Source organism: Hipposideros armiger, unplaced genomic scaffold (genome assembly GCF_001890085.2).
Source record: "Hipposideros armiger isolate ML-2016 unplaced genomic scaffold, ASM189008v1 scaffold_104, whole genome shotgun sequence".
Taxonomy (NCBI): Eukaryota; Metazoa; Chordata; class Mammalia; order Chiroptera; family Hipposideridae; genus Hipposideros; species Hipposideros armiger.
The window spans coordinates 577853-603857 of NW_017731454.1; the positions used below are offsets into that span (position 1 = coordinate 577853).

The following is a 26005-nucleotide window of genomic DNA, read 5'->3' on the forward strand; positions in this document are numbered from 1 at the left end:
ACTTGCTGATTACAAAATTCCGGCTGAATTCAGCAACACCAAATATTTTACAAAAAAATTGTGTGTGTGTGTTTCCGTCCCAAGTTCTTCATCAGCACATTGGGAAATCCACCTCTGCCTGTATGGGCCACACTTCTCTCTTCTGGATGAGGGCAGAGTCACATTGGACTCTGGAGGCATCAGGTTTGTGTAGCCCACACTCCAGCCCATCCATCCTAGATATAGGAGGCTGTGGAAGAGCTTTGGAGAGTTCACCTCTAGCTGCTCTGCTTTATACTGCTAACACATTCTATTCAAATGGGGGTGGCACCTTAGATGCTAATCCTGACATACAGCTACCCTGAATTTAATGACCTACTGGTTTGGATTAATATAATTATTCTATTTTATGGGACATATTTTTTCTGTAATTTATGGCAGTTATTTTATCAATAATATGTAAAAGCAAGTCATTGCATTCTGGGTTACACGATATCATTTTCTAAACCCAAATGTGTGGAATTCTTAGAAAATCCATAGTTGAGGGTTAAATAATGTTTTTGGAGGCTCAATGACAAAATGAAATACGGTGTTATGGGTAGAAGGCTTAGCGGGGAAACAAATTCTGGATCCTAGTCTCAGCTCAAATTGTTGCCGTCCACGTGCCCATGGGAAGTTATTCTCCATTGCCAGAAAGAGAAGTTCATATTCCTGCCCTGGCTCTAAAATCATGAGAAACAAATGGGGACAAGGGACCTGAAGTAAACACAAAGGCAAAATTGCTGTTCAATACATGGGTAAATTATAATTTTATAAGCCATTCTGCAGAGTGAAAAAGATCAGTAGAATATTAATTCTCTGCAGTAAATATTTGCAGTTCACGTTTAGCAGAAGCCTCTGTATGCACCATACCTACAAGTGAAGGTCTGGGCAGAAGTCTATTTCATTTCTTAGCTAAAGGAAAGAGAACTTTACACGTAGCACATGTGGCTTCCATGTTGGAAGTGAGTCTCAGCGTCACTGGAAGAGGTTTGCAGACTGGCAATCTGACCAGATTGCACAGTGCTGCGCTGGGAAGCTGCCACCGGGACAACGTGCCCCAGGAAGAAGGCTCAGCATGTCATTGCTGTCTTCTAGTTGGCAAAATAATTCCTACATTCTACCTTCAATGAAACAGTTTTTCAACCTCCTCTCCAGTGAGGAAGGTTGAATTTTTGTTTGTTTGTTTTTTTCGTACTTGACTTGGCAGAAAACTAGATCTGCTAAACCAACCATAGCAGCCATTATTTATTTATTTATTTATTTATTTATTTATTTATTTATTTAAATATGTAGAATGTTGAGCTCACTCTTGTTTATGGTTTTCCTTCTCTCGTGCTGTTTGTGGTCAAGATAGAAGCCACTCTTATGGGGGAAATCCCAGAACCCCTGTGCTGGTCATTATTATATAGTGTGGGAGAGCTAGAAAGAGCCAATCTTTTGCTTTATAAAAATATAGGTAAATTATTTAAGGTCACAAAGAATATGAGGGGTGAGGTCCTGGATTAGAAGCAATTCCCCTGACTCTAGTCTACTAATCCCTACATCTTGATAGATTAAGGTAAAGAGCAGTTCAGGAGCAAAGACTCGGGGGAGTTCATTGTATTTTGATATGAAATGAAAATCACATACAACTAAGAACCATATTTTTGACACACAGATTCCGCTAATTTCTTTAACAGAAATAACAATCTGTCTTCATTTTGCCTGTTAGCCAGGCAGTAATTCTGAATTTCTTCATTATCACTTGGGCAGTTTGCCTCCCTAGAGTGTTTTTTCATAGCTGTCTGCGATCTTGACAGTGCTTGTGTGTCCACACAGCAGGACTTTTGGCAGAAAGGAAAGAATTCTAGCCCGGTTTCCTCCTGCAAGATTCATTCTTGTGTGTTGCCTTTGTTCTTTGTTGAGGCTGCAGACGTTGGCATTACCTTGGCAACTCCAGGAGAAGCCAATTGCTGCTTTATGGACGTCAGTGTCATTGCAGCCTCTCCTGGGAGCAGCCTGGGCTTTGGCCAGAACTGGCACCAGCCACCTTCCCTGGGGCACAGAGCCAGTGTGGGGAGGGGCGTGGGAATGTCTGGGTCCAGCCCTGGCTTAGCATTTACATCTCCCGTCACAGGTTCATCCCAGGGTAGATGCGGGCAGGCAGTGGAGTGGCGAGGAGAAGATGGAGCTGGAGTGGAGGGTTTAGCGGACAGGAGAAATTAGGCTGCGTGACCTTCAGGTCTCCTTGTGAGGCTACATTTGCAGATTGGTGGACCAGGCAAAGGATGTAACAGTGACCGGAAAGAGCTGATGGTCACTGCCAGGTATGGGATGTTTCTGCACAGTGTGGTTTTCTCCTGCTTTGGGAATTTGCAGGCCAGCTCCAGATAAGCAAGAAGGTAGAGGATGGGGTGAAGAGTTGTGAAGGGATGCATAGAGGGCAACCCTGTGACTGCCACAATCTTGAAGATGGGAGACGAGAATGGTCAGCAATAAGAGCAGTTTCACTGAGAGATACAATCGGTATGGATTCCCTTCCTCCCCCCAGCACCATTTTTTGGTGTCCTGGTGCCTCACGTCTAACTTCCTTGGTGATCATCTATCTGTTAGGCGTTAGGCGTCATCACTGTTGGCAGACTTGTATTGAGCACCTAACCCGTACTATTGTGTACAAGGCACCTTTGTAGGCCAGTGCCTTCAGGAGCCCATAGCTCTCTTTTGTGTATATAAGAAATTGGTAATTCACTAGGAGATGTGGACCTCTGGGCCCAAGGCTTGGCAAGTGACCAAAAGCTTCCTTGTATGAAGAAAATGGCATCTTTTTCTAGGCTAGCATCCCAAGGTCAAAGCTTGTTAACTTTTAACAAGGATTTCAACTTCCACTCACCCCCGTCTCTGGACATCAGCCAAATGTGATGTCTCCGTATGTGACAGTGATTCAACAGATCTGGAATCCTTTAGGACCTACTGAGTGAAAGAGTGAAAAACTGTCTAGCGTTTTGCCTTACTTAGGGCTTCGCAGAAGCAGACACTGGGACAAGGATTCAAGTGCAAATTCCTTGGAGAGGCGAATCCAGGATTCATTGATGAAGAGTGGAGAAATGAGGCAGGGGAGTGAAGGAAACCAATGGAGCGTGCGTCATCTTGCTAGTTACCACCACGAGCAATGGAAGTTTCATTCCAACAGGGATTCTGGGGGCCAGTTTGGAATACAAGCCTCAGAGTCATCTTCCTCCACTTCCACTCCTGGGTGAGGGAGCTAAAGTATTTATGCCATCTCCCATCATTCATTGGTTGAGGACTGTTGGGTTGGTGCTGAGAAGGTCCTGACCGGATGCAGGCCGCAGAGAGGGCTCTAGCAGCCAGAATAACCCACAGGCGAAGAGATGCAAGTGCTGGAGTCAGGCCAGCCAGCATGGAAATGGTGATGATGGAGGGGTTATGGTCAGGACCCTGGAAGCATCTGCTTCAGGTTTGCAGTTGGTATTAGCACAGAAGTTTGTAGGAGGCTCCAAAGCTGTAATGACAAAGCTGGGGAGTTGGTGAGTGTCTGCACCAGACACAACTGTTCATCTTTCTTGAACAGGCTTTATGGCCGAATGTTGAAATTTTATTTATTTTTAAAGCCTGAAGAGGATGGCCTTGGGACAAACTTAAGTTTTGTTAGGATCCTTGGAAATTAAATGGCCCCATGCTCTGTGGAGCTGAGCTCTCAGATTATAAACTTGTGGGCGTGGAGATGCCCAACGTGTGATTTGGCACTTGGATGTTGTAAGGGCACCAGCATGCCAAGTCCCTGAGCTGCTGCATTGTGAGTGCTTGTCACTTATTAGTATCCTTTCCTTTTTTTTTTTAAAGGGATTGGCTGTGCGTTATCTCTCAGGCAGCCATCTTCACTGTAGTATCCCTTCCTTTAAAGCAGTGGTTCTCAACCTTCCTAATGCCACGACCCCTTAATACAGCTCCTCATGTTGTGGTGACCCCCAACCATAAAATTATTTTTGTTGCTACTTTATAACTGTAATTTTGTTACTGTTATGAATTGTAATGTAAATATCTTTTTGTTTTCCAATGGTCTTAGGTGACCCCTATGAAAGGGTCGTTCGACCCGCAAAGGGGTTGTGACCCACAGGTTGAGAACTGCTGCTTTAAAGGGTCACTGTTCAGGAAGTTTGCTATAATACAAGTGCCCGATATAAATCAGTCCACATTTTTAACACTGACCACATCTTGAGCATCTTCTATAACACACACCTTCTATAACATCTTCTATAACTGCACTAGACCCTTAATTTGCATCTAATTCTCACAGGAGGACTGAATTGTGGACATCATTGGCTCCATATTACAGATGAGGAAGCTGGGCCTCAGAGAGACGGGAATTACATCCAAGTGCATTTGAATTCATTTCTGCCATCTATTGGTAGGCTGCCTTCCTGGGGCAAGACTCGATATTGGTTACTGGAGTGAGGGACACAGAATCCCTATTATAAATCCCTGTATAAGTCTCATCCTTCTGGTCCACTGATCTTTTTCTAAAAGCACGTGGATGTGAGTAATTTATACTTTCCATAGGATGATTCTCTTCCTGAGTCATTTTATAAATATTAAGATAATAGCACAACAGTGTGTTACAATGCCTGGAAACATCTCTATACCCATAATATATGTTACATGATTTGTTAAATATCAATTAAAAAAACTTCCCCCAGATATAAATCCATATCAGAAAGAAATACCACTGTATACCCTACTAGGATGGCTATAAAAAGAAGACAGACAATAACAAGTGTTGGCAAAGATGGTGAGAAATTGGAACCTCATACACTGCTGGTGGGAACCTAAAATGGAAAACAATTTGTGAGTTCCTCAAAAAGTTAAACGTAGACTTACCATGTGACCCCAAAGTTCTACTCCTAGATATGTACCAAGGAGAAATGAAAACATATGACCACAGAAAAACTTTTATATGAATGTTCATAGCAGTATTTATTATAGCCCCAAAATTGAAACAACCCAAATGTCCATCAGTTGATGAATATATAAAATGTGGTAAATGCATACAATGGAACATTATCTAGTCATAAAAGTGAATGAAGTATGGGCTCATGAAACAACATGGATGAACCTTGAAAGTATTATGCTAAGGGAAAGGAACCAGTCCCCCAAAGCTACAATTATATGACTCAGTTTATATGAATTTTCCAGAATAGGCAAATCTATAAAGACAAAAAGTAGATTAGTGGTTGCCTAGGGCTGCGGGAATTAGGATGATGGGGAGTGACTGCTCATGGGTGCATTTTCTTTTTGGGGTGATAAAAATACTCTGGAATTTGTGCTGATGGTTGCACAACCTTGTGAATATTCTGACAACCACAATTGTACACTTTTATTAAAGGGGTGAATTTTATGGTATGTGAATTATATTTCAATAAAACAAAACTTCTTCTGGCAAGATATTTGTGTTGATAAAAAATGAGTATCAACGTTAACCCAAGGACTCCTGGTTTTTAGTTAATGTTTTGGAAACATTCTGTTAGGTTGTTAACCAAAGCCCTTCATGGTCTTTGAGCTTATCTTATTTAATTTCTTCTTGTGCAAACTAATATAATGCTTTACTGATGCCTTAACGTTGAACGTCCTTGGAGTCCTTCAATTCAAGACAAATCCATACAACTTTTAGGAAAGGAAGCATATTTATCTTTCTCTTTCTCTCTCAGATGAAACATATTTGGACGTTGAACACTCAGCTCCCAAAGTGAAACAAAGCTGCGATGTAAGTGTAGGCAGGTCTCTGGCCTTGGAGTGTCTTCTTCTGGAGGACAGGTCTAGGTCTGATGCTTTAGGAAGGCAGATTTTAAATCAGTGTAAGGACATAACTTTCTAACAATTAGAGCAAGTCGAGTTTCAAGCAAGTTGACCATCACCTGTCAGGCCCATGGAGATGGCAGTTGTGCATTGAGAGGAGGTTGTACTGGCTGACTCTAAAGTTCCTGTTATAATAACTCTAAGAGACCATGATTTTAATTTTCCTGCTGTTCTACTCCAGCTCTCAGCAATGTCTCTTTGTTCATCGAACTAATCAATTGTATGTTTGGAAATAATTTAGAATTGATTGGGAGGAAAGCAGGAAAAAAAGGACCAGAGGCTCATGCTTGTTATTTTATTGATGTTCCAAGACAGCAATTGATTCCAAAGCCAGAACTTTTAGAACACTGGATAGGGGGCCAGAAGGTATGGATTCTAGGCACAGATCTGCTACCTAGCTAATTGGCTTAGTGACTTTCTGCAAGTCATCTACTCTCTCCCGATCTCATTTGTTTATTTGTAAAACATGATGTCAGTTTGGGATGACCTTGAAGGACCTCTTGGCTCTGAAAAATTCTGGAATTTTTCTCAATAGCTTCAAATTTTCATATCAAGTTTTACATCTGCCTTTGCCTGATTTTAACTCCAACTTTTCATATCAAGTTTTACATCTGCCTTTGCCTGTTTTTAATTCCTTCTGTTGCAGGGAAGTCTTGCCACGTGCATGCCCTCCATTTTTCTTGCCACTCTGGCCTTTCTTCCCTGATCTTAAGCCCTTTTTCTTCATTGATTTTATGTCAGTCCCACTTTCATCATACTTTCTTGACTGCTACAAGTAGGGGTGTGTCTTTTGTTACCTTATTAATCACTTTGCTTCACTTTTTCATATTAATCTTAGTATCTGCTATTTTGTATGTTGCCTACTTTTCCAATAAATCATAAGCTACTTAGGAAAACAGCACAGTATAAAGAAAGAACACTTGAAACCAGACCCTTAAATTTATTTCCCCAAAGTAACAGAGCTAATCATGTGACTAGGCCTTAGTTTTCCAGTTTGTGAAATGGGGATAATAATACCGACCTCATAGTTACTGTAAGGATTAAATGCGATGAAAAGTATAAAAGGGTTTGGATCACAGTGGTTGATGGTGTTGGTGGACAGTTGGTGGTCAGCCTAGGCTGAACAAACTCGTTATTTCCTGTACTTTCAGGAATGAAATCACATAAACACCTGGAGCAGAGAGTTAATGATCTCAGTCATCAGTTCCTCTTTCTAAAACTTATCAGTATCTGAAGATAATTCCACAGAGTGATTTTAAATCTTGCTGTGGAAATGTAAGTCGTCCATCCCCCACCCTCCCCCTGTTCCTTTTTTAGTAAAGGTACAAGAAAAATCATTCAAGTTATTGGCTACCTTTGGCCACAACCCTTGATTGGTCTTAGAGATTGTTATTAGATTACTTCTTGATGATCTGTTCTTGTGATAATTAATTTCAATTTCCTTAGCATCCCTCTTGGTGCCCATCTTCTAAACCTTTAAGTCGGCCTTTTGCTTTGCTCTGTCTCCCAGAATAATTTTCCTTCCAGGCTGGGGAACAGTTGCTGGGTAGCAGGTCAAATGTATTAATAGGCTGGCCATATGGTTCACAGACAGTTTGCTCTCAACAACCTGATAGGAATTTTGGTGGTTTGATTTTTTTTTTTAATTTTAACTATAAAAATGTAAGAACCATCTGCTGTTATTTTTTGTATGTGATCCTGGTAAGTTATTTAGTTACTCCCATGCAATGAGCAACGCTGTACGTGGAGGCTCCACGGCAAAGTTGGGTGACTTCACTTTTCAGTTGTAATGTATGTGGAGTGTGTGTGTCCCATCCAGATTCCCTTCATAAATTGCAGCAGGTTTGCCTGCATGTAATTAGATCTTGGGATTGATATGACCTCCATCTTAGCTGGCTAAATGCTTTTAACTGTAGTGGTCCGTTTGATTGGTTGAGAATAGGCCACATCCTAATTGCTATGGAGCAAACCAAATATAGTAATGTGATAGAGAATGATACCAGGGTGGGGATGGGACTGCTTTAGTTATGATCACGAAGGCCCTCAGAGGAGAAATTGGAGTTGCCATCTGAAGGGTGATAAAGAGACAGCCAAATGAAGATCCGCAGTGAGAGAATTCTAAGGGGATGGAAGAGTTAAGAGTAAAGGCTCTGAACTGAGGAGTAAGCAGGATACAGAAGGAAATCCAGTGGGCTACACTGTGTGAGATGCAGGGAGCTGAGGGTGAATAGGGTCTAGTCTGTGTGTAATAGGAGCCATTGGAGGTTTTTAAGAGAGGAGATATCATCTGATTTATAGCTCTAGAAAGCTCACTCTGGCTGCTAAGTGGAAATTGGACTGTTAGGAGGAAGAATGGAGGCCGGAGGACCAGTCAGGAGGCTATAGCTATTGTCCAGATGAAAAATAATGGTGGCTTGGACTAAGGGTGTGTGATATAGTTGGTGAGAAATGATAGAATTTGGGATATATTTTAGATAAGAGATCTATGGGACATACTGAATGATTTTTTGGTCTGAGTAATTGGGTGATTGGTGATGCAGTTCTTACTCACATTTGGAGGACTTGATGGTTCTTTTTTGGCCAGTTAAGTTTGAGTTGGATAATGGACACCCAAGTGGAAATATTTAGCAGACAATTGGTTATATGAACCTGGAGCTTAGATGAGAGATGCAGGCTGAAATGTTCATTTAAATTGTGTGAAGATCAAGAGTATAGACCGAGAGGAGGCTGAGGTCTGGGTATAGGACACGCCATCATTTAGAAGCCTGGAAGAGACACCAGCAAAGGACACCGATACTGAGTAGCCAGAGTTCAGAGAGAACCATGTGCTGAATAGATAGATACTTGGAAAACAAAGTGTCCCCAGAAGGAGTAAATGGTGACCTCATCATTCAGTTTCAAGTGTTAGCACCCAGTGCCCATATTAAAATGTAATTCCAAAAGTTGATTCCATAATTACAAACTTACTGACAACTAGAGTGAGCTACGCCCAATGCCCGCCCACAGAAATCCTCATTCTTGGTAGGATCAGAATCAAGGCGACTCTTGTCTGGAAGACGGTCTTTGCTCAAGTCTCAGTCAGGATTTGTGAGACTTAATACCATTACCAAAGCATCTAAGAGTAATTAGATTTTCTTTGTTTTTCTTTAGTGTTTTTTTTTTTAAAGATTTTATTGGAGAACTGGGGGAGGGAACAGCGTTGGGGAATTGGGGAACACATAAAAATGCTTGTGTTGGGCCAGCCGAGTGGCTCAGTTGATTAAGAGCAGAAGTTCTGAGCAACAGGGTCTCTGGTTCAATTCCCACATGGGCCAGTGAGCTGCGCCTGGGCTGAGCTGAGGTGGCAGGATGGCTCAGCTGGTGACAGCACGTGCTGCTAACAACAAGGTTTCTGGTTCGATCCCCACATGGGATGGTGGGTTGTGCCCCCTCAGATTGAACTCAGATTGAACACGGCACCTTGAGCTGAGCTGCTGTGAGCTGCCAACGGTGGTGGTGGTGGTGGTGGGGGGTTGGACTTGGAGCTGAGCTAGCTGCGCCCTCCACAACTAAGGTTGAAAGCCAACAACTTGGCTGTTCACCTTCCCTAGTTCCCCAACACTGTTCGCCTTCCCCAATTTCCCAATAAAAATCTTAAAAAAAACATGTGTTTTTTAGTACTTAACGTGCTAAACCTGATAAGATAGGCCTCATAACAAATAATTTTCTAAATTTTACCTTTTATGGAAGGCAGCTTCTTTTGGGAGTTAAGCAGCTTATAGAAAGTTGTTGTATTATCTGTTTGTCACTTGTTGCCACTTGATAAATGATATTTAAATGAGTAGAGATTTCTTGCTTTCTACCTCTCTTAAAGTGAAAGTATAATATACTCCAATAAACATTTTAAGTGGAAGGGCAAAATTGGGGAATCCTATCTTTTTGTACCATATACCGTAATGTAACATGCCATTTTTCCTGCTGTATTAAGTGTGTTTCCTTTAAAACTCAAAGCAGGATCATGCTGCAAACCAATGGTTTATTTTGCTGATTCTCATGAAGTTTGGAGAAATAGTACCATATTTCCCCATGTATAAGATGCTCCCCATGTATAAGACACACCTTAATTTTGGGGCCCGAAATTTGAAAAAAAATGTATTACATAAAGTTATTGAACTCAAGTTTTATTCATCATAAAATTCATACAACTCCTCATCACTGGCAAAACTCCCAACCATTAGCTTGTCCTCATCTGTGTCTGATGATGAATCACTGTCTTCATATATTGCCTCGTCTTCAGTTCCATCTATGGCATTTGAAATCTACAACCACAGTATAAGACGCACCCAGTTTTTAGACCCCAAATTTTTTGAAAAAGGGTGCGTCTTATACATGGGGAAATACGGTAGATTGTTTAAAATTAAGCAAAGTTGCATTTTGTTTCCAGAAGTTTCAATGGATGACAAATACTTAGGCAAACTCTGCAAATGCTTATTCTTACCTTTTACCCTACTGACATTTAGTGAATTTTACAAATAGATAAAGCTAATAAGACTGTAGTGGGCTGACTGTTGGCAGTAGAGCGTGATGAGGAATAGTCTCTTGGTTATACAACCAAATACTTGATTCAATAATTGAATGAGACTCACTGAGACCAAAACATCAGAAAACGATCCTTTTCCATAATTTTAACAGAATAGCTGCTTCTGCTGCTTTGTATAAAAACAAAATTTTATGGTACCTCAAAATTCTCCATTGTTTCTCCAGTTTGAAATAAGCTACTAATTTAGCTTATTTACCTGGTTGGCTCAATCCTGTTTCCAAAGATTAAAGCCTGAAGCACCACGCCTAAAGCATAAGACCTTACCTATGTGCAGCTCTATCCTAGTCGTAAATAAGTAAATCGTTTAGCCAGCCTGACAGCTGTGTGCTGACTGTTGTGTGAAGGTTATAGGATGTAACAAGCCTTGTCCTTGGATCCCTCATGAGCAGTTATCTTTTCAAGGCGCCAGACTGTCCTTGGGTGGTTCCTGGTGTCCAGAGCCATCCGTAGGAGACACAGGGTGGGAATGAAAGAGGCTTTGGGTGATCTTCTTTCCTCCCTTTTCTTTTCCTGACTTCCCCTGTGCCACTTGGGAAAATAAGAATGAAGGGCCACCTGGATCAGGCGGTGGGCGGTATTGGTGGAGAAAACTCGTGGTTATGGGGGGTTCTTCCAGGAAGAGACTATGTCTGTCTTACCCACCAGCTTCCCCGATGCTCAGCGCTGTGCCTGGCATGTAAATGCCAAATCACTCCTTGTTGTACATTGAGTGATTGGAGCCAGGGTTCACACAGTGCCATGCGGTGCTTCTCCCCTCCCCCTCTGAGTTACCGTCTTGAATTGCACATGGTCCAGCATCAACCCAAATCCCAAGACCCCACACCTGGGAAATCACTTGATTATTGTACAGAAAACCTTTCTTTGTCTAGGAAACCTTGACCCAGATAAGGCACCACTAGTGCGTGTGAAAAAAACACTAAAATTCTTTGGGACAAAGCAATAATAGCTTGCTAAGAAAAGCAGCTTCTTAAATCCGATCATGTCATCTTCCCATAGAATAAAATCCAAGCACATTACCTTGGCTAGCAGTGCTCTGCATGAACTGGCTCCTGATTTCTTTTTGTAGCCCACTCCAGTTCCTTGAGCACACCAGGCCCCTTCCTGTCTGCTCCACCCTCTGTCTGGAATGTTCTTCAACAGCTCTTCAGTCTTTTGATCCTTTAAAGATCCATTTAGCTGGTACTTCTCAGGGAGGTTGTCTGTGCCTTCTCTATCATCCTTCCTGTCCCATTATTTTATACCTAGGCATTTTGTATTTTCCTGTGTGTTTGCTTTCTTGCTTACTGGCTATCTGCCACACTTGACTGAATGCTGTATGTACATGGGCAGGACTGTTTTCTGATAAGGGCAGCATCTAGTCTAGTGCCTGGTTCAGGGTAAGCTCTCAATAAATAAATATTTATTCAAATGAGTGAATGACGCAAGTCAACCTACTTTTCATCAGAAAAAGTGTTTCAAGTAAAAAAACCCAAACAAAATAAATGCTTTTCTTTCGTCTCTCGGATTCTCAACATATAACGCATAATGTATGTGTGGTTCACGCTGTAACAGTTCTCTAGTCTTGGTAAAGAACCTGAAAGAATAGGGTGGATGATTTAGTGTCTGTGGTCTAACTACTAATAGTAGTGCTTTTTATTCCTAAACTTTTAATGTGTTTTCTCTGCCCTTTTTTTTCTTTTGTCTTTCTTTTTTAGCAAGGGAAGCCATATGTCTTCGACAGAGTGCTGCCTCCCAGCACGACCCAGGAGCAGGTTTACAATGCGTGTGCAAAGCAAATTGTCAAAGGTAAGTGCTATTTCTTTATTTCCTCCTGGGCCTTTCAAGGTAATTGAAAACATTAAGTGATATTTGCCGCTTAAGAATCAATGTGCTTTGACTGTAAGCAGAGGCCTGCTAATTGGAAACACTGAGTTATAGCTCAAGCTCTGGCCTTGATTTGCTAGGATGTCAGGCAAGTTATTTAACCTCTCTGTATCTCCTTTCCAAGGAGATTTCTTTATTACTTTTACCACCTTTTTGGCAGAGCTGTTCTATCACCTAGAAGCTTAAAAGCTAGGTAAGCTATCTGTGGCCACACTATTTCTGTAATGGTTTTAAAATACTGTTGCAGGTATGGGACCTCCTTTTTCTTTTGAAGAAGAAAAATATATATTCCAGATGCTCCAATTGTACGTTTTTGGTTGATTTATTTGGTGCATCTGTCTCTTCAGAAAGAAGCTTTAAATGTGGAACATTCTTGGGCATTCAGGAATGCTCTTCAGCCTCATAAAATCACATTACCTAGCTGATTATCAAGCTTCATTTGCTACTCAGCATTCCATAATTATACTTCCATTTAACCCACTTTCAACCATCCTACCCAGATCTCAACATTTGTTTCTCCAGATAGGTAGCCCGAAGCCTAAATTTGTGTCTTGGAGATCAGTCTTTTTCTCTGGGACTGGCCTTGGCCCTGAAGGATTTGTGTCATAGTAACAGCAGGGAGATGAAGCCTTGCCCTTTCAAACCAGGGGCAGGTTGGAGCTTGCCTTGCAGAGCACACCATCTGCACAGAGCTGAGGGGCATCTCCCGCTACTTTGCTTTTCATTATCAAATCCTTGCTTTCAAATTTGAGTGTTAATGGCAATCGTGCTTTCAAATGTCTTGATGCTGCCACCTTTATAGGTAGCCCTGGATTTAGAGAGCAAAAAATAAAAACAAAACCAAAAAAGACACTTCGTCATGTTAGATCTGCTTATTTTTAGAAGCTGAGCTGACTAACCTAATGCTTTGAAATGCATGAAAATCAGCCCTGGGTACATCTGTTAGATTAATTCTGACCCTGGACACCTGCGTGGGAGACTGTCAGTATGTAATGTTCTTTGCTGAGGTGTATGACTAGTCACATTCTTGTTGCAGACAGCAATTAGTTTTCAAGGTCTTCGCAGTAAGATAGTATATAAAACGGAAAGGAAAAAATATGCCTGGATTTGAGCTCTTGTTTTTTCTTAATATTTTATTGAGGAATTGGGGGAGGGGAACAGCATTCGGGAATCAAGAAAGGGGAACAGACAAGTTGCTGTCCTTTTGTTCTTCAGTCTAGTTGTGGAGGATGTTGCTTCACTGACCCATGTTGGTATCATCATTGCACTCTTCCCAGGTGAGGCAGTCGCTTGCTGGCCATTGGACGGCTGCTCATGGCGGCTCACAGCTGCTCACAAAAGCTCACGCCTGCTGCCGGCCAGCCCTGCTGCCGGCCAGCCCCGCTGCAGCCTATGCCGCTGCAGCCTATGCCGTTGCCGGCGACTCACAGCAGCCCAGCTCCAGGTCGAGCTGTTGTTCAGCATCTTAGCTGTAGAGGGCGCAGCGTCATTGGCCCTCATGTGGCATCCAAACTGGGGCCCTGCTGCTCAGCCAGAGCTGGTGCCCCAAGCCAACTCTTAACCAATGTGCCACTTGGTTAGCTCTTTTTGAGTTAATAGTATGGGCCTGTAACTGGTGATAATTTTCATCTCTTCTGCTCTTTTACTTTTCTTTCTTTCTAAACATGTTTTCTCTCTCTTTTTGGAGTAGATAGTTCTAGTTTGCTCCAAGTCAGCCCTCCTTCCCTTCTACTATAAGAGTCTTTCATATTTTTGTTAAAGTAAGATTAATCACATATGAGCCAGAATTTCTTTATTTTTTTCTCTTCCTCTTTATTTTCAGAACCAAATAGTCTTTACCACATGCTGTGCTAAACAGGAAGGCCATTTAAATACATTGCCACCCTTCCTTAGTTGACATTATAATTAGAGATGGACCAACTCCCTTTAAAAGAAATCCCATGGTTAACAAATAACAATAATAATTTTTGTGTCTTTATTTACTAGAGAAGTCTGTGTCCCTTTCAGTGTTTGGATTTTTCTACAGGATGAAATGTCAGAAACAGGCAGTTCCTGGGGAGTTGTCACGAAGACGTGACCTAACTATGGGTAACTTGAGACCCAAGATATGGTGAGCCACAAAGAAAACCATTTAGCGTTCAATTAGGCTCTGACATGATATAATAAGGACATTTTTCAGGCACCATAAATATTACATAAACATGCTCATTTTATGCCAATAAGAGTATGTACCTTAAAGGAAATTAAGAGGGGGATGATGAAGACCTGATTTAACTTTTTAGTATCCACTGAGGCTAGCATGAGGGGAACTGGCCATGTATTTCTGCATCAGCAGGGTCAGACACAGATATATAAAAAAGAACTCCTTGGAATAGATTATCAGGTGCAACTGAGGTGTCTCTTGCCATGACGAGCCCTATTTAAATCAAGAATAGGAGGCGGTGCTGTGGGGGCCTTTTTTCCGAGGCCAAGAATTGAATCATGGCTTCTGAAGGTCACCATCGCCCCAACAATTCACAGTAATGTGGTGAACTGGTGCGCTTTCCTTTCAGGTCTCTCTAAAACAATGTTTTTAAGATCAGAAAGACTCCTTTTAACTGGCTGCTTTTATCCTGTCTTGGTTTTTTCATTCCCTTCAACTTCACTGGGTTTTTAAAACAATACTTCAAACATTTGATTGTAGAGTCCTGGCATCTCCCACACTCTCATCGTTGTCTGCTTTGTGTTTTTCCAAATGTTGCCTGAAAGAATATGTAGAATTCTCCATTTCTTCTAGAAGAGGTTAGAGGCTACAGGGTTTGTGCCTCCCAACATGGTAAATTTGGAGGATTCCTATAGACACGTAGGAATGAAAAACAATGGTTCCTGGATGCTGTTGGCGAAGTATGAGTGACTGTGTCCCTGCCTACAGAAGTCAGTCTGGGCATTTGTCTTTCCAATGAACTAGATATAGCTTCCTCCAGTGCTAGAGAAGGTGGCTTCTTGGTTTCCAGATCTAATTTCTTTAAACTTCGTCCATTTGGTTCAATTGTTTCATTCATTCCTTATGCAAGTATATTAGGTATTTACCACGTGGTAAGCATTGCTAAGGACTGGAGCCACCAAGATATGTAAGACTAAAAGAATTTTTGAGTATAAGGAAAGAGACAGATGCATCCATAAATATCATACCCATGGATATTATGGGCCTTAATGTGGGTGTGTGCAAAATGCCATGGGAGCACAGAAGACAGTCCCTTGGTACTGATTTTGGTGGGTGTGGAAGGAAATTGGAGAATTAAGGAAGTCTTCTTAGAAAGGCTGGGGGCTGAGGACTGTAGGATATAGCAGGGCTGTGTAAGCAGAAGGAGTAGCAAAAGCATACTGATACATTGTACGGCAGCTTAGAGTGGTACCGGGTACATGGGGGATGAGACAGAATGTTAGGCTGGGTCAGAGTTTGGTTGAAATTGATGGGCTTTATCCTATAGGCAATGTAGACCCATGGAAGAGTTTTAAGCTTAAGATGTTATCAGATCTATTTTATTATTGTTACATATGACTCTTAAGAAGAACTAATGTTTACTTAGCTACTATTATCTATCAGACACCCTCTGTGCACTTGACGTAGGTTATTGCATTTACAATTTTAACAGCACTGTGAGGTGTGAGTGTTATTATTCCCATTGTACTAAAGAGGAATTTGAGGTGAAGCAAGCCGGCCAGATCAGTTTGGGGGGTTGCGAGGCTGACACTTGAGCCTGAGTTTGTCTGACTTAGTGGGATGTTTCTGCACTGTCCTCCTCCGACTTCTCTGGTGGGCCCATAATGAGGTTCAGTAACAATTGTTTTATGAATTGTTTCTTTTCTATCAGGCTATATGGACTGTTAACCAAGCATTGTAAAGGACTAGTATAGGAATGGAGGTGGGTGCAAGGCAGAAGAGAGAGAATAGAGATTGCAGTTCGAGAGCCTCGGATTAACCTTGGTTGTCTGCCAATCATGAGACGCATTTCAGTTCTGAAGATGCCACAGGCCCTCGCCTGGGCACAGTGGGGGCCCTTCAGACTGGCTGGTTGGCCCAGGGTTGTGGTTGGCCCTGGTGCTCAACAGGCCTGCCTCTCCTCCATTCTCTGCACATGGCTTGCTTGAGTCGTGCGGTTGCCTGGTGAGAGCCTTAGGATTCTAAACCGGGGATGACCTGTCAGCCACTATTGCCAGAGGCCCTGGTGCCATAGACAGGTCACCATTTCACCTGCAGAGCTGATGGAGGTCACACAGCTTCCTCAGGAACATGGATGCATAGGCATGATTGCGTCCTCCCCAAATTCTTACCTGATAATGGAACTAATTAACTCTTCTGCTCCAGCAAGACCTGGACTCTGGACTAGCAAAACCTGGGGCAGAGAACTTGGGCTTTGGAAGAGTGCAAGAGTGCATTTTCCAGCACCCCGCTCCCCTCCTCCTTCCTCCTGGGAGAGGAGAATCCTCTTCCCACCTGCAGTGGGGGGTCTCTAGGATTTGCTTGGCTGCCAGATGGACTTGTGCTGTGTTTGTGGGGTGCTTCTGGCTGTGTGGTGCGAGCTGAGGTCACATCACGCTAGACTCCATCACAAAGAAAGACTCTGTCTGACTGAGCTGGCTTCTGGCTCTGTGGCTGGCATATAGAAATTGTTTTGTTTCAGCAGAGCCTCTAAAACAAATGCTTTTCCTGGGCCCAGGAACTGTCATTCAGCGTGATGAAAGTGCCTTTTTGTGGGCTGTTTCTGTTAGAGTTGGGGCGCGCGGCTGTGTGACTTCGCGTGGTGCTGAGCACAGGCCCGCTCTCATCCTCCTCTCCTCGGCGGGCTCTCCGGCGTCCTCTCTTTTCTGTCGGCTCAGCGGTACAACCCCTGCAGCATTGTCTGTGCAGCACTTCTCCGCCTGCCTCTCCTTTCCACTAATAATCAAATGTAAACAGATAAAAACCCCCAAAATCTGGAGTTTGGGAGAAAATAGAGAACACTGGATTCAGAGAGCTTTTTCTTTTCTTTTTAAATTACCTTCTAATTTAGACTTGAGTTGATAGAAGGTGACATCAGCTCCGTTCAACCTTGAACACTAGAGATAGGTTCTTAAACAGTGAATTAATTGTAGCGTGATTGTAAAGCCATTGAAGACCACGCAGAGTTTGTTCTAATGGGGTTTTATGTGTTCTTTTTCACACACACACACACACACACACACACACACACACACACACACACACACACACACCCCAAGCTACTTGCACTTAGTGTTGAAATAGCAGCACCAAGCAATCAGGGATTCTGCAAATATATAGTCCCATGTGCTCCTCAGCTTCTTATTCCAAAACAAATTCATGTGCATGTCCTTAACCCGCAGGAGTTCATTGAGCAATGCCTAACTAAGAGTTGTAGAATCATGCATTCTGCTTAGGGTAAGGGTGGATTCAGGGTGGTGGGCTGCTGGGCTGGGGGCCACCAGGGAGGCCTAAGTCAGATGCGCTGGCCCCACTGCTTCCTGGCAGAGGAAGAAGCACGCGTGCTGGGTTTTCTCCTCAGGCTTGGGCTCTGAGCTGAGTTTTCTTTAGGATATGGCAGGTTGCTCAGAGCTACCTCCTGTGTGCATGTGCACGTGCAGAGTGGCCGGTGGCCCATTACATGGAGCAGAAGGAGCTGGGCCCTTGGCCTTGGCCTCCTTACCCCTGTTCCAACGCCAGGACTAATGGGCCCCAGAGTGCTTCCTACACAGGGACTTAAGGTAAGGAAGCCCTTTCAGTTTGCGTGGAGATGTTAATTTCTAATACATAGAAGCTTTAGTGCTGTGATTGTGGCCAGAATTCCAATTGTCTGGAGCTGTTTGTGCCATGAATATAGAATTTTTAGAGTACAACTAAAGGGTGGAAAAGCTCTTTCCTTGGGCCCCTCAAAGCACCTAACATTTCCTGGGTGTGAGGAGAGATTCTCTGCTCTGGCCCCTGTTTCCAGGCCTGAGGAATCTTTTCTCCAAGAAAGCTGGCATTTTCGTGAAAACTGAAGCTTGAACCTCCAACCCTTTCTCTTCTTCAAGTTTCTGCTTCCCCTGTTACCAGGGAAACCATTACCAGAAGTCGGATACGTGTGAACATTCTCTCTCTCTCAATATAGCTTGACACAAACTCTTGAGGGCTGCAAGGATTTTTTTTTTTTAAATCCTACCTCTTAATTTTCCTTTCTTTAGCTTCCTAAAGGAAAATCCCACTTTCTTTTCTGATCCCAGTTCAGACTTCAGTAATCTCAGATCAGTAAAATGTATATTAGAAATGTTTTTAGAAAACCCAACAAAACAATAAAAACTAGCCAGCATCATAAAATTCAGAGAGACCAAATCAAACAAACAGACCTAATTAGGGCCTGAAACTCGATGGAGCCGACTGCCTGGCTTGATTTTTTTGTGCATGGCCCTGAAGAAGACAGCTTAGTGTGGGGCTCCTCTCCCTGTCCCCACGGTCCCTTCAGAATGGAGACCTTCCTCCCCTTATATATAGATGGTGGGTCAAGGATATTAATTATGCATCATTCCCCTTTCGGTGAGCTTTTTGTAGATGGACGATTGAGAGAAACGAGCACATAATATATTTTCATCACCTCTGCTGTTTTGAAAGGGTTCCCTCAGATAATCTTCAGTGCAAAGCAACCTCCATCACATTTCTCCCCTGTCCCTTTGTGAAGTGGAATCCAGCCTGCCTTGTGGGGGTGTGCACAGTGTGCTCACTGTGGATTGAAAGAAATTCCCGATGCTGCTGGGCTTGGGCCGTCTTGCTAGCAGAGTCATTGAAAAAATGAGCTTTGAGTCAGGGCCCTGGTGGTTTCTGGGCTGGTTGGATTGTCGCCGTGTGGCTCAGTTTACAGAGTGGGGTCCTGTCCCCTTCCCCCTCCCCAGATCTGGGCTAGCTGTCTCTGAAGGGGCTTTGGTGTGGCCTTCACAAGAAACATCCCCAACGAGCTTACTTGGGCCAGGGTTTAAAGCAACCCAAATCAGATCTTCGGGAAAGAAATTATATTCTGTCTCTCTCCAAAGACACAGGGCACGGAAAATGTTTTCTTCCTCTGACTAATATCAAGAGACCAACTTTGAGAAGAAAACTCTAATATCTTTCTACTAAAAAGAAAGTGTACTGCTCAATATCTGTCTTAATTGTGACGTTACTGGCAGAAAGCGTGTCTGCCTCCTTTATTAATATATTCTGTAGGAATGTAAGTCCATTTCTCTTTGTTTGTGGAGCAGTGGAGGCCCTCATTCCTGCCTTTATTTCACAATTCTGCTTAAAATGCAAATGGAGTTGAAATATATCACTTGTATGAAAAATGATGGACCATTTAGAAAATATAATTTTAAAATATTCATACGATCAAAGTAATGAGTTAATTTTAATGTTTTTTTCTTGCATGCAGATGTCCTTGAAGGTTACAATGGGACGATTTTTGCATATGGACAGACTTCATCAGGAAAAACACACACCATGGAGGTAAGATTGCAGCATGCTGTAATGTCAGGCTCTGAGACAACCCAACAGAACCTGTACTTCCAGCAAAATTTGAGGTGCATGTGGCTTTTTTACTGGGCAGTAGAGTTGGAGAGGGTTATCTTTGGCCAATTTATTGTACCTTTGAAGAGTTTTAAAATAATGTAAGAAAATCTAAGGAGTTCAATATTTTAAAAATCCTTTATTGATAGAGTTGTCAAAATAATAATAAACTCTATTAAAAAATAATAATCAACAAGCTAAACAATGATTGATATGAGTATCCTTGTGGACAGGAGCCTAATCTAACTGAGAAAGTCTGTTGTGAAAATTATTTACCCAAAGGAGGGCCTCTGGGGAGGTGACTCTCCTGAGAAAAAAATTTAAAAAACTGTAGGTCAGAGAATAAAGAAGTTGCCTTAAGGACCAGATCCAGCCGCAGACATATTTTTGTTTGTCCTGCACAGTGGTGGGTGTTTTTTTTTGTTGTTGTTGTTGTTTTAAATTTCAGTCAGTGTTTAAAATAGGGTGATTTCACGCAATTCTAAGTTGCCAAATTTGGTTGAAAATTCTGAAGATGTAGCAACACTGGGTAAAATTTTACCATAATGTAAAGTGTAAGCTTCACCCTCACAGGGATCTTCATTGTCTCATTCACCTTTTTATTCACATTTCTTGTGCATGGAACAGCTGCATGGAACACCTAGGAGGGGTTCGATAAAATATTTGTTAAAATGATACCCCTGTGGTGGCTCTGGCCTACCCATGTGTTTGGGGCTTCATGCACAGCATGTGTAAATATGAACTTGTTTTTAGCATCATTCCTCATTAACTCACACACCTGGCCTTGTGTGCACTTGAGGGTGTGACCCCAGCTCAAATTGTTGGCTGTGGAGCTGTGTGGCTCCAGGCTGTCTTCCAGACAAGATATCTGCAGACAGAATTGCCCCCCTTTACTTCTTCTTTCCCTGCTTTTTATTTACCATGGGCTCCTAGGAGGCCTTCCGGGCTAGATCATTCTTCAAAAGGCTGGGCCCTGCTGACAGGTGAGGAAAGGTGGCAGAGTGGTTATTATAAGAAACTGTATAGGGGAAGTTTGGGGGGAATTCAGTTTCCAAGCAGCAGGGTAAGATGAATCCTTAATTCTTCAAGCTTAGGTTTTTTTCATTTACACTGCCCTCCTGGGAATATCACTGAGACGGCGGCTGCAGAATCAGTTTAGCTTATGAATCATTCCTATTGAAGAGTAGATTTCAAAGACATGAGGCCCAAATCCTCAGGGTTCTGATGCTCAGCACACACCGATTTCAAGTGTGGGCTATGACTCTGGAGGATCTCATTTTGGTTGTGTTGACTCACTCTCACCATTTTGCTGGAGACAAAGTGGTTCAAAGACTGCACAGATTAAAGGAAGCATAAGGTTTGTTTGCCACCTCTTCCAGACAGAGCAGGGCTGCTCCCTGACACCTGGGGCTTGTTGGCCCCTCTTTTCTTTCTTTCTCTTTCCTTCCTTCCTTCTTTCTTTCTCTCTCTTCCTTTTCTTTCTTCCTTCCTTCCTTCCTTCCTTCCTTCCTTTCTTTCTTTCTTAAGATTTTATTGGGGAATTAGGGGAGGGGAACAGCGTTGGGAAATGGGGAAAGGGGAACAGACAAGTTGCTGTCCTTTTGTTCTTCAGTCTAGTTGTGGAGGACATTGCTTCACTGGCCCATGTTGGTATTATCATTGCGCTCTTACTGAGTGAGGCAGATTGGTTGCCGGCCATTGGATGGTGGCTCACGGCAGCTCATGAAAGCTCACACCCGCTGCTGGCCAACCCCACTGCAGCCTATGCCATCGCTGGCAACTCACGGCAGCCCAGCTCCAGGTTGAGCTGCTGTTCACCATCTTAGCTGTAGAGGGCAGTGTCACTGGCCCTCATGTGGGACCCGAACCGGGGTCCTGCTTCTAAGAGCTGGTGTCCCAAGCCAACTCCTAACCAACGTGCCACTTGGCCGACCCTGCCCCTCTTTTCTGCATCTCATATCTTTCATCAGAACACCTTGGCACACAGGCATGGTTGTCCCCACCTTCCTACTCCAGCCCCTCGCCTGCCTCTCTTACTGGGCGCCAGACCCTTAACATTCTAGGTACTGGAAAAGTTGCAGTTATACATGTACTAAGTAAGGCCCACCCACTCCAGTAGCTGTGGACAAAAACTCCTTCATAGGTTATAAGGCTTAGAAAAGAGAGAGGGCATCTCATGAGGATATCAATCAGTCTCTAGGTTTTTGGAAAATTACCAAATAATATACAAAACAACAATAGCCCCCCCCAAAATGCATTATTTAAAATCCTTCAAAAATCTTAGGGAACGGTTACAAGAATGACCTTTTTATCTTTGGGATTAATTCATCTTTGGAAAATGTAAGGTAGTTGCCAAATGTCAGATATTTAAATTATAAACCATCAAAGGAGAGACCCGTCCTCAGAGTAAAATCTTAGTTTGTATTTGTGTGTGGGGAGAATATGTGGGTGTGAAAGAGTGGCAACAAGGTATGCTAGCAATTTAAGATGAAAATTGGAGGCATTTTGTTAAATCAGAGCATCTCTAACCCTCTGTGTCTCGAGGTGTAGACCCCATAATGCCTGTAGCAGTGCTGACGGCTCAGAGAGACTCATGGGGACCTAAAGCGAGCTGGGCTCCATGCAGACCTCTCTCATAGTTGCCTAAATTCTGTCACCTCTTCGTCATCAGTTTTACTAGTTTGATTGCAATGAGTTGCTATATTTTTTGTTGTGGCTCTTGAAGATCACGCACTTATGCCTAGAGAAGGAAGGAAGGAGTGGGTAGATGGAGGCCTTTCCTAGTGCCACGCCTACCCCACCCCCCACATTTAATCTGGTCTTTTGTAGGGTGATTATCGATTGGAGAAAAGGTAGGGGATGTTTTAGAGAACAGAAAAGGAGGAGCCCCAAGCTAGACACTGCAGGAGACCAAGAAACCCAGGACCCTGGAATGCAATTAAATTAAAAAAAAACAAAACCCTGCAGGGTTTGCACCACCTGAAAGGCGGATGTTACATATTCGGAAGTACACATTGTGATCTTTTCAGAGGCTTTTAGAAGGGGATGGTAACTCCCTGACTGGACAGAGCTGTCACATTTGAAAGCTGTTTTTCATTCTAATCCCTCCATTTTTGGTTTGACATCCAGTGGTGATTCCATTACCTTCTATTGAGGGGAACAAACAGATAAGCCTACATAAAATTGGAAAGATTAGCTTCTGAAAGTGGAGTATTTAAGGCGGATTTTCAGTGAAAATGTGAAGCACTTGACAGTGCTGGTGCTAAGCTTGTGGTGTGCTGGGCCCCGGCTTATGCCTCCAGGGCTCACAGGGCCATCGTTGGAGAGAGTTCTGGGGCTGCTGACTGAATGGGGACGAAAGGGCTGGCCTTCTGTTCAGCGTGTGATGCGGGAAGGGCTTCTCTGGGCCCCACACCGTACTTCGTGGCCCCCGTCAGCATACTGATAGAGATGGATGGAGACGTCCTGTTTTTCCTTCTGCCCAAAGGCAGACCTGCAGGCCATCGAGTGGGGCCGGCTGCCCCGCTGCCGAGCAGAGCCTGCCAAGTGATTTTTAATGAGACTGTCTGAGTACATTGGTGCTGCCTGCTTTCCCATCTTAAGTGTTTCAGGAAACCCTGTCCTCCTTGGGAGGTTGAGGAGGCATCTGGGGCTGGAACAAAGGGAGTCTTGTTCTGTGGCCGATGGCCTGGGTCTGGTTTCATCTTTCGTACTTACTCTGAGAAGGCCATGGTCAAAAGTGAGGAAAGCTTTTGAAGAGGATTATCCAGGATGCAAGTATAAAACTTTTCTTTTTTTGCTTTCTGGGAGAGACAAGATAATGAAGCGGTACATTCCTTTGTCACTCAAGTCCATCCCTGATCCTCCAGCCAACTGAACCTGCCGCTGTTCTCTAAATGGCCATTGTTCCTTCTCAGTCCCTGTACCTTAGTTCTGTTAACCCCCATCAGCTTGACTGCGTACATCCCATCCTTAATCTTACTCGTCCCTCAGGACCTGGTGTCCCTCAAGGAAGCCATCCACATCGCCCCACCTGGAAGGAACTTTCCTATTCTCTGAAGAGCTCTCTGCTCCTTTCTCACCTTTTATTGCCTGAGGTGTATACTTGTGTGTGTGTACATGTGTATTTCACTTGCAAGGCAATCAACATAGAAACAGTGTAGATCTTTATGGAACACCTCTGTCTCATATAGCGAACACCACACACACATGCACACCATAACCCCACACACACATCAACACATCTACACACCAGTCACATCCACACACACCACATATACCATACATACACACTATATACACACACACTACACATCCACACAAACCACATATCCACACCACACACACACCATGTACATCAACACTTCACAAATCAACACCACACATGCCCACACCACACACGTCCGCACACCATTCTCTCTCTCTCCCTCTCTCCCTCTCTCCTTCTCTCCCTCTCTCCCTCTCTCTCTCTTTTCATCACACACACACACAGTGCACAGGTTGTTCGGGCAGGGTCAGTTTACTGAGCATAAAGGCCCTTACCACCCTTGGGCTTATGAGCTAGATCAAGCATCCCAGCCCCTAAACCTGTGGTCGATTAGGGATCACTCCTGTCACTCTGGGAATGGGGGTATTACGCCTTCTCCAAATGTGATGTTGGGGTGCAGACTCTGGGGAAACAAGAGTGGGGAGTGTCCTGGACTCATCCCTGGTTCTGCCTTGGTTCTCACCCTAACAAAGGCAAACAAAAGGATGTCAGTACTTACATCAGCCAGGAATCAATTGGAAGATAAATCTGTTGAAAGGGGAAGCACCCAGGGAAACAGATTTGAATCAATTATAAATGAATTTGGATTATCAATCATTCTTCTTTGACTATGGACTACTGAGGAGATGCTAAAGGCTTATGATAAATTATTAAAGAGCCCCGGAGGGAGTGGATGGGGGACACTTTTCAGCTTCTCTGAGTCAGATTGGCCCAGTGGTGTCATGGCATTTGACGGGACAGAGATCTTTGTTTTCACTGCAAGTATCATTTCCACCGTCCAGAGCATGTGAGATCCAATATTTAGTTTGTTACATGTTTATGATGGCCTGTTGGAAGTAAAGTTACCAACATTTGAATGTCTCAGTCACAGTCATTTGGTGCTGTTTCATAAGAGACACACTAATGGCCTATGATATAAATATGCTTTCATACTCTTCAGGCCAAATAAACCCCAGTAATTGCTTAATGAGAACCTGCTACCTGCTGAATAATATAGTGCTAACATTTATTGTCATGCAACACATTATATATATTGTTTGATTTAAATTCCACAATAATTCTATAGAGTAGATACTATACTAAGTAGCATACGCAGGGAGGGAAATGCATATGCACTGGTCATCCCTGCCTTTAGGGAGTGTGCAGTCAAACTGAAAAACAATATAAACACATCAAATATTGCAGGATTCTTAGCCGACGAAGGCATTCCAGGGAATACCCAGTTTCCTAGGAAAGAGAGCTTTGCCAGAGGCCAGACGCATCTGAATTCAGCCTTTCTCTAGCTTTTCACAGGGCAGAAGGTCAGGAATCAGGTGCGTGAAGGAAGATTAGTAATGCGCTTTGTGGCCTGTAGTCAGGGCCGGGTTCGTGTGACTTCTTGCTTTTGGTAAATCACGTGTTGGCTTGAAATCAGCCCGTCAGAGAGGTACTATGTGTCAAATCCCTGAAGGAAAAAGATGATTTAATTGAGAAAAACAGAAGATATCCCAGGTTTGGGCAGGTTTGGAACAGGGCTATGAGTCAAAATTGTAAAGGTTGTTAGGCATCCCCGAAAAACTAAAGGCAAAGTAAGTTTTGTGCTTTTCTTCCAGTTCCATTTGTTCCTAGCGTTTTATAACTTCCCAAAGGTCTGAAAAATTCTCCAGGAATAGAGTCGCCAATGATCACTTTAGATCTGCGGCTGTTCGTTTGTGCACTGATCGCTTGTTTAACATGTAACAGAGCTTAAGTGTTCATTTGAGTGTTGGCATCAATAAAGCTCTCAGGGAGTTGTCCACCCAGGTCCACACAAGGCCGTTGCTTTAAATACTTACAGACCTCTTCTTTAGGAATTGCTTTAAGATCCTATGGCATATATATATATATATATATATAT

The 26005-nt window shown here is 43.1% G+C and overlaps 1 protein-coding gene across 1 annotated transcript in view; it reads left to right on the top strand.

Annotated features, from left to right (window-relative positions):
- KIF5C (kinesin family member 5C) overlaps nt 1-26005 on the top strand; it is a 164108-nt gene that overhangs the window by 37699 nt on the left and 100404 nt on the right. The window contains exons 2-3 of the mRNA XM_019646505.1: nt 12145-12235; nt 19729-19802. Of these exons, the coding sequence (XP_019502050.1) occupies nt 12145-12235; nt 19729-19802 (165 nt within the window). The remainder of the gene's footprint in view (nt 1-12144; nt 12236-19728; nt 19803-26005) is intronic.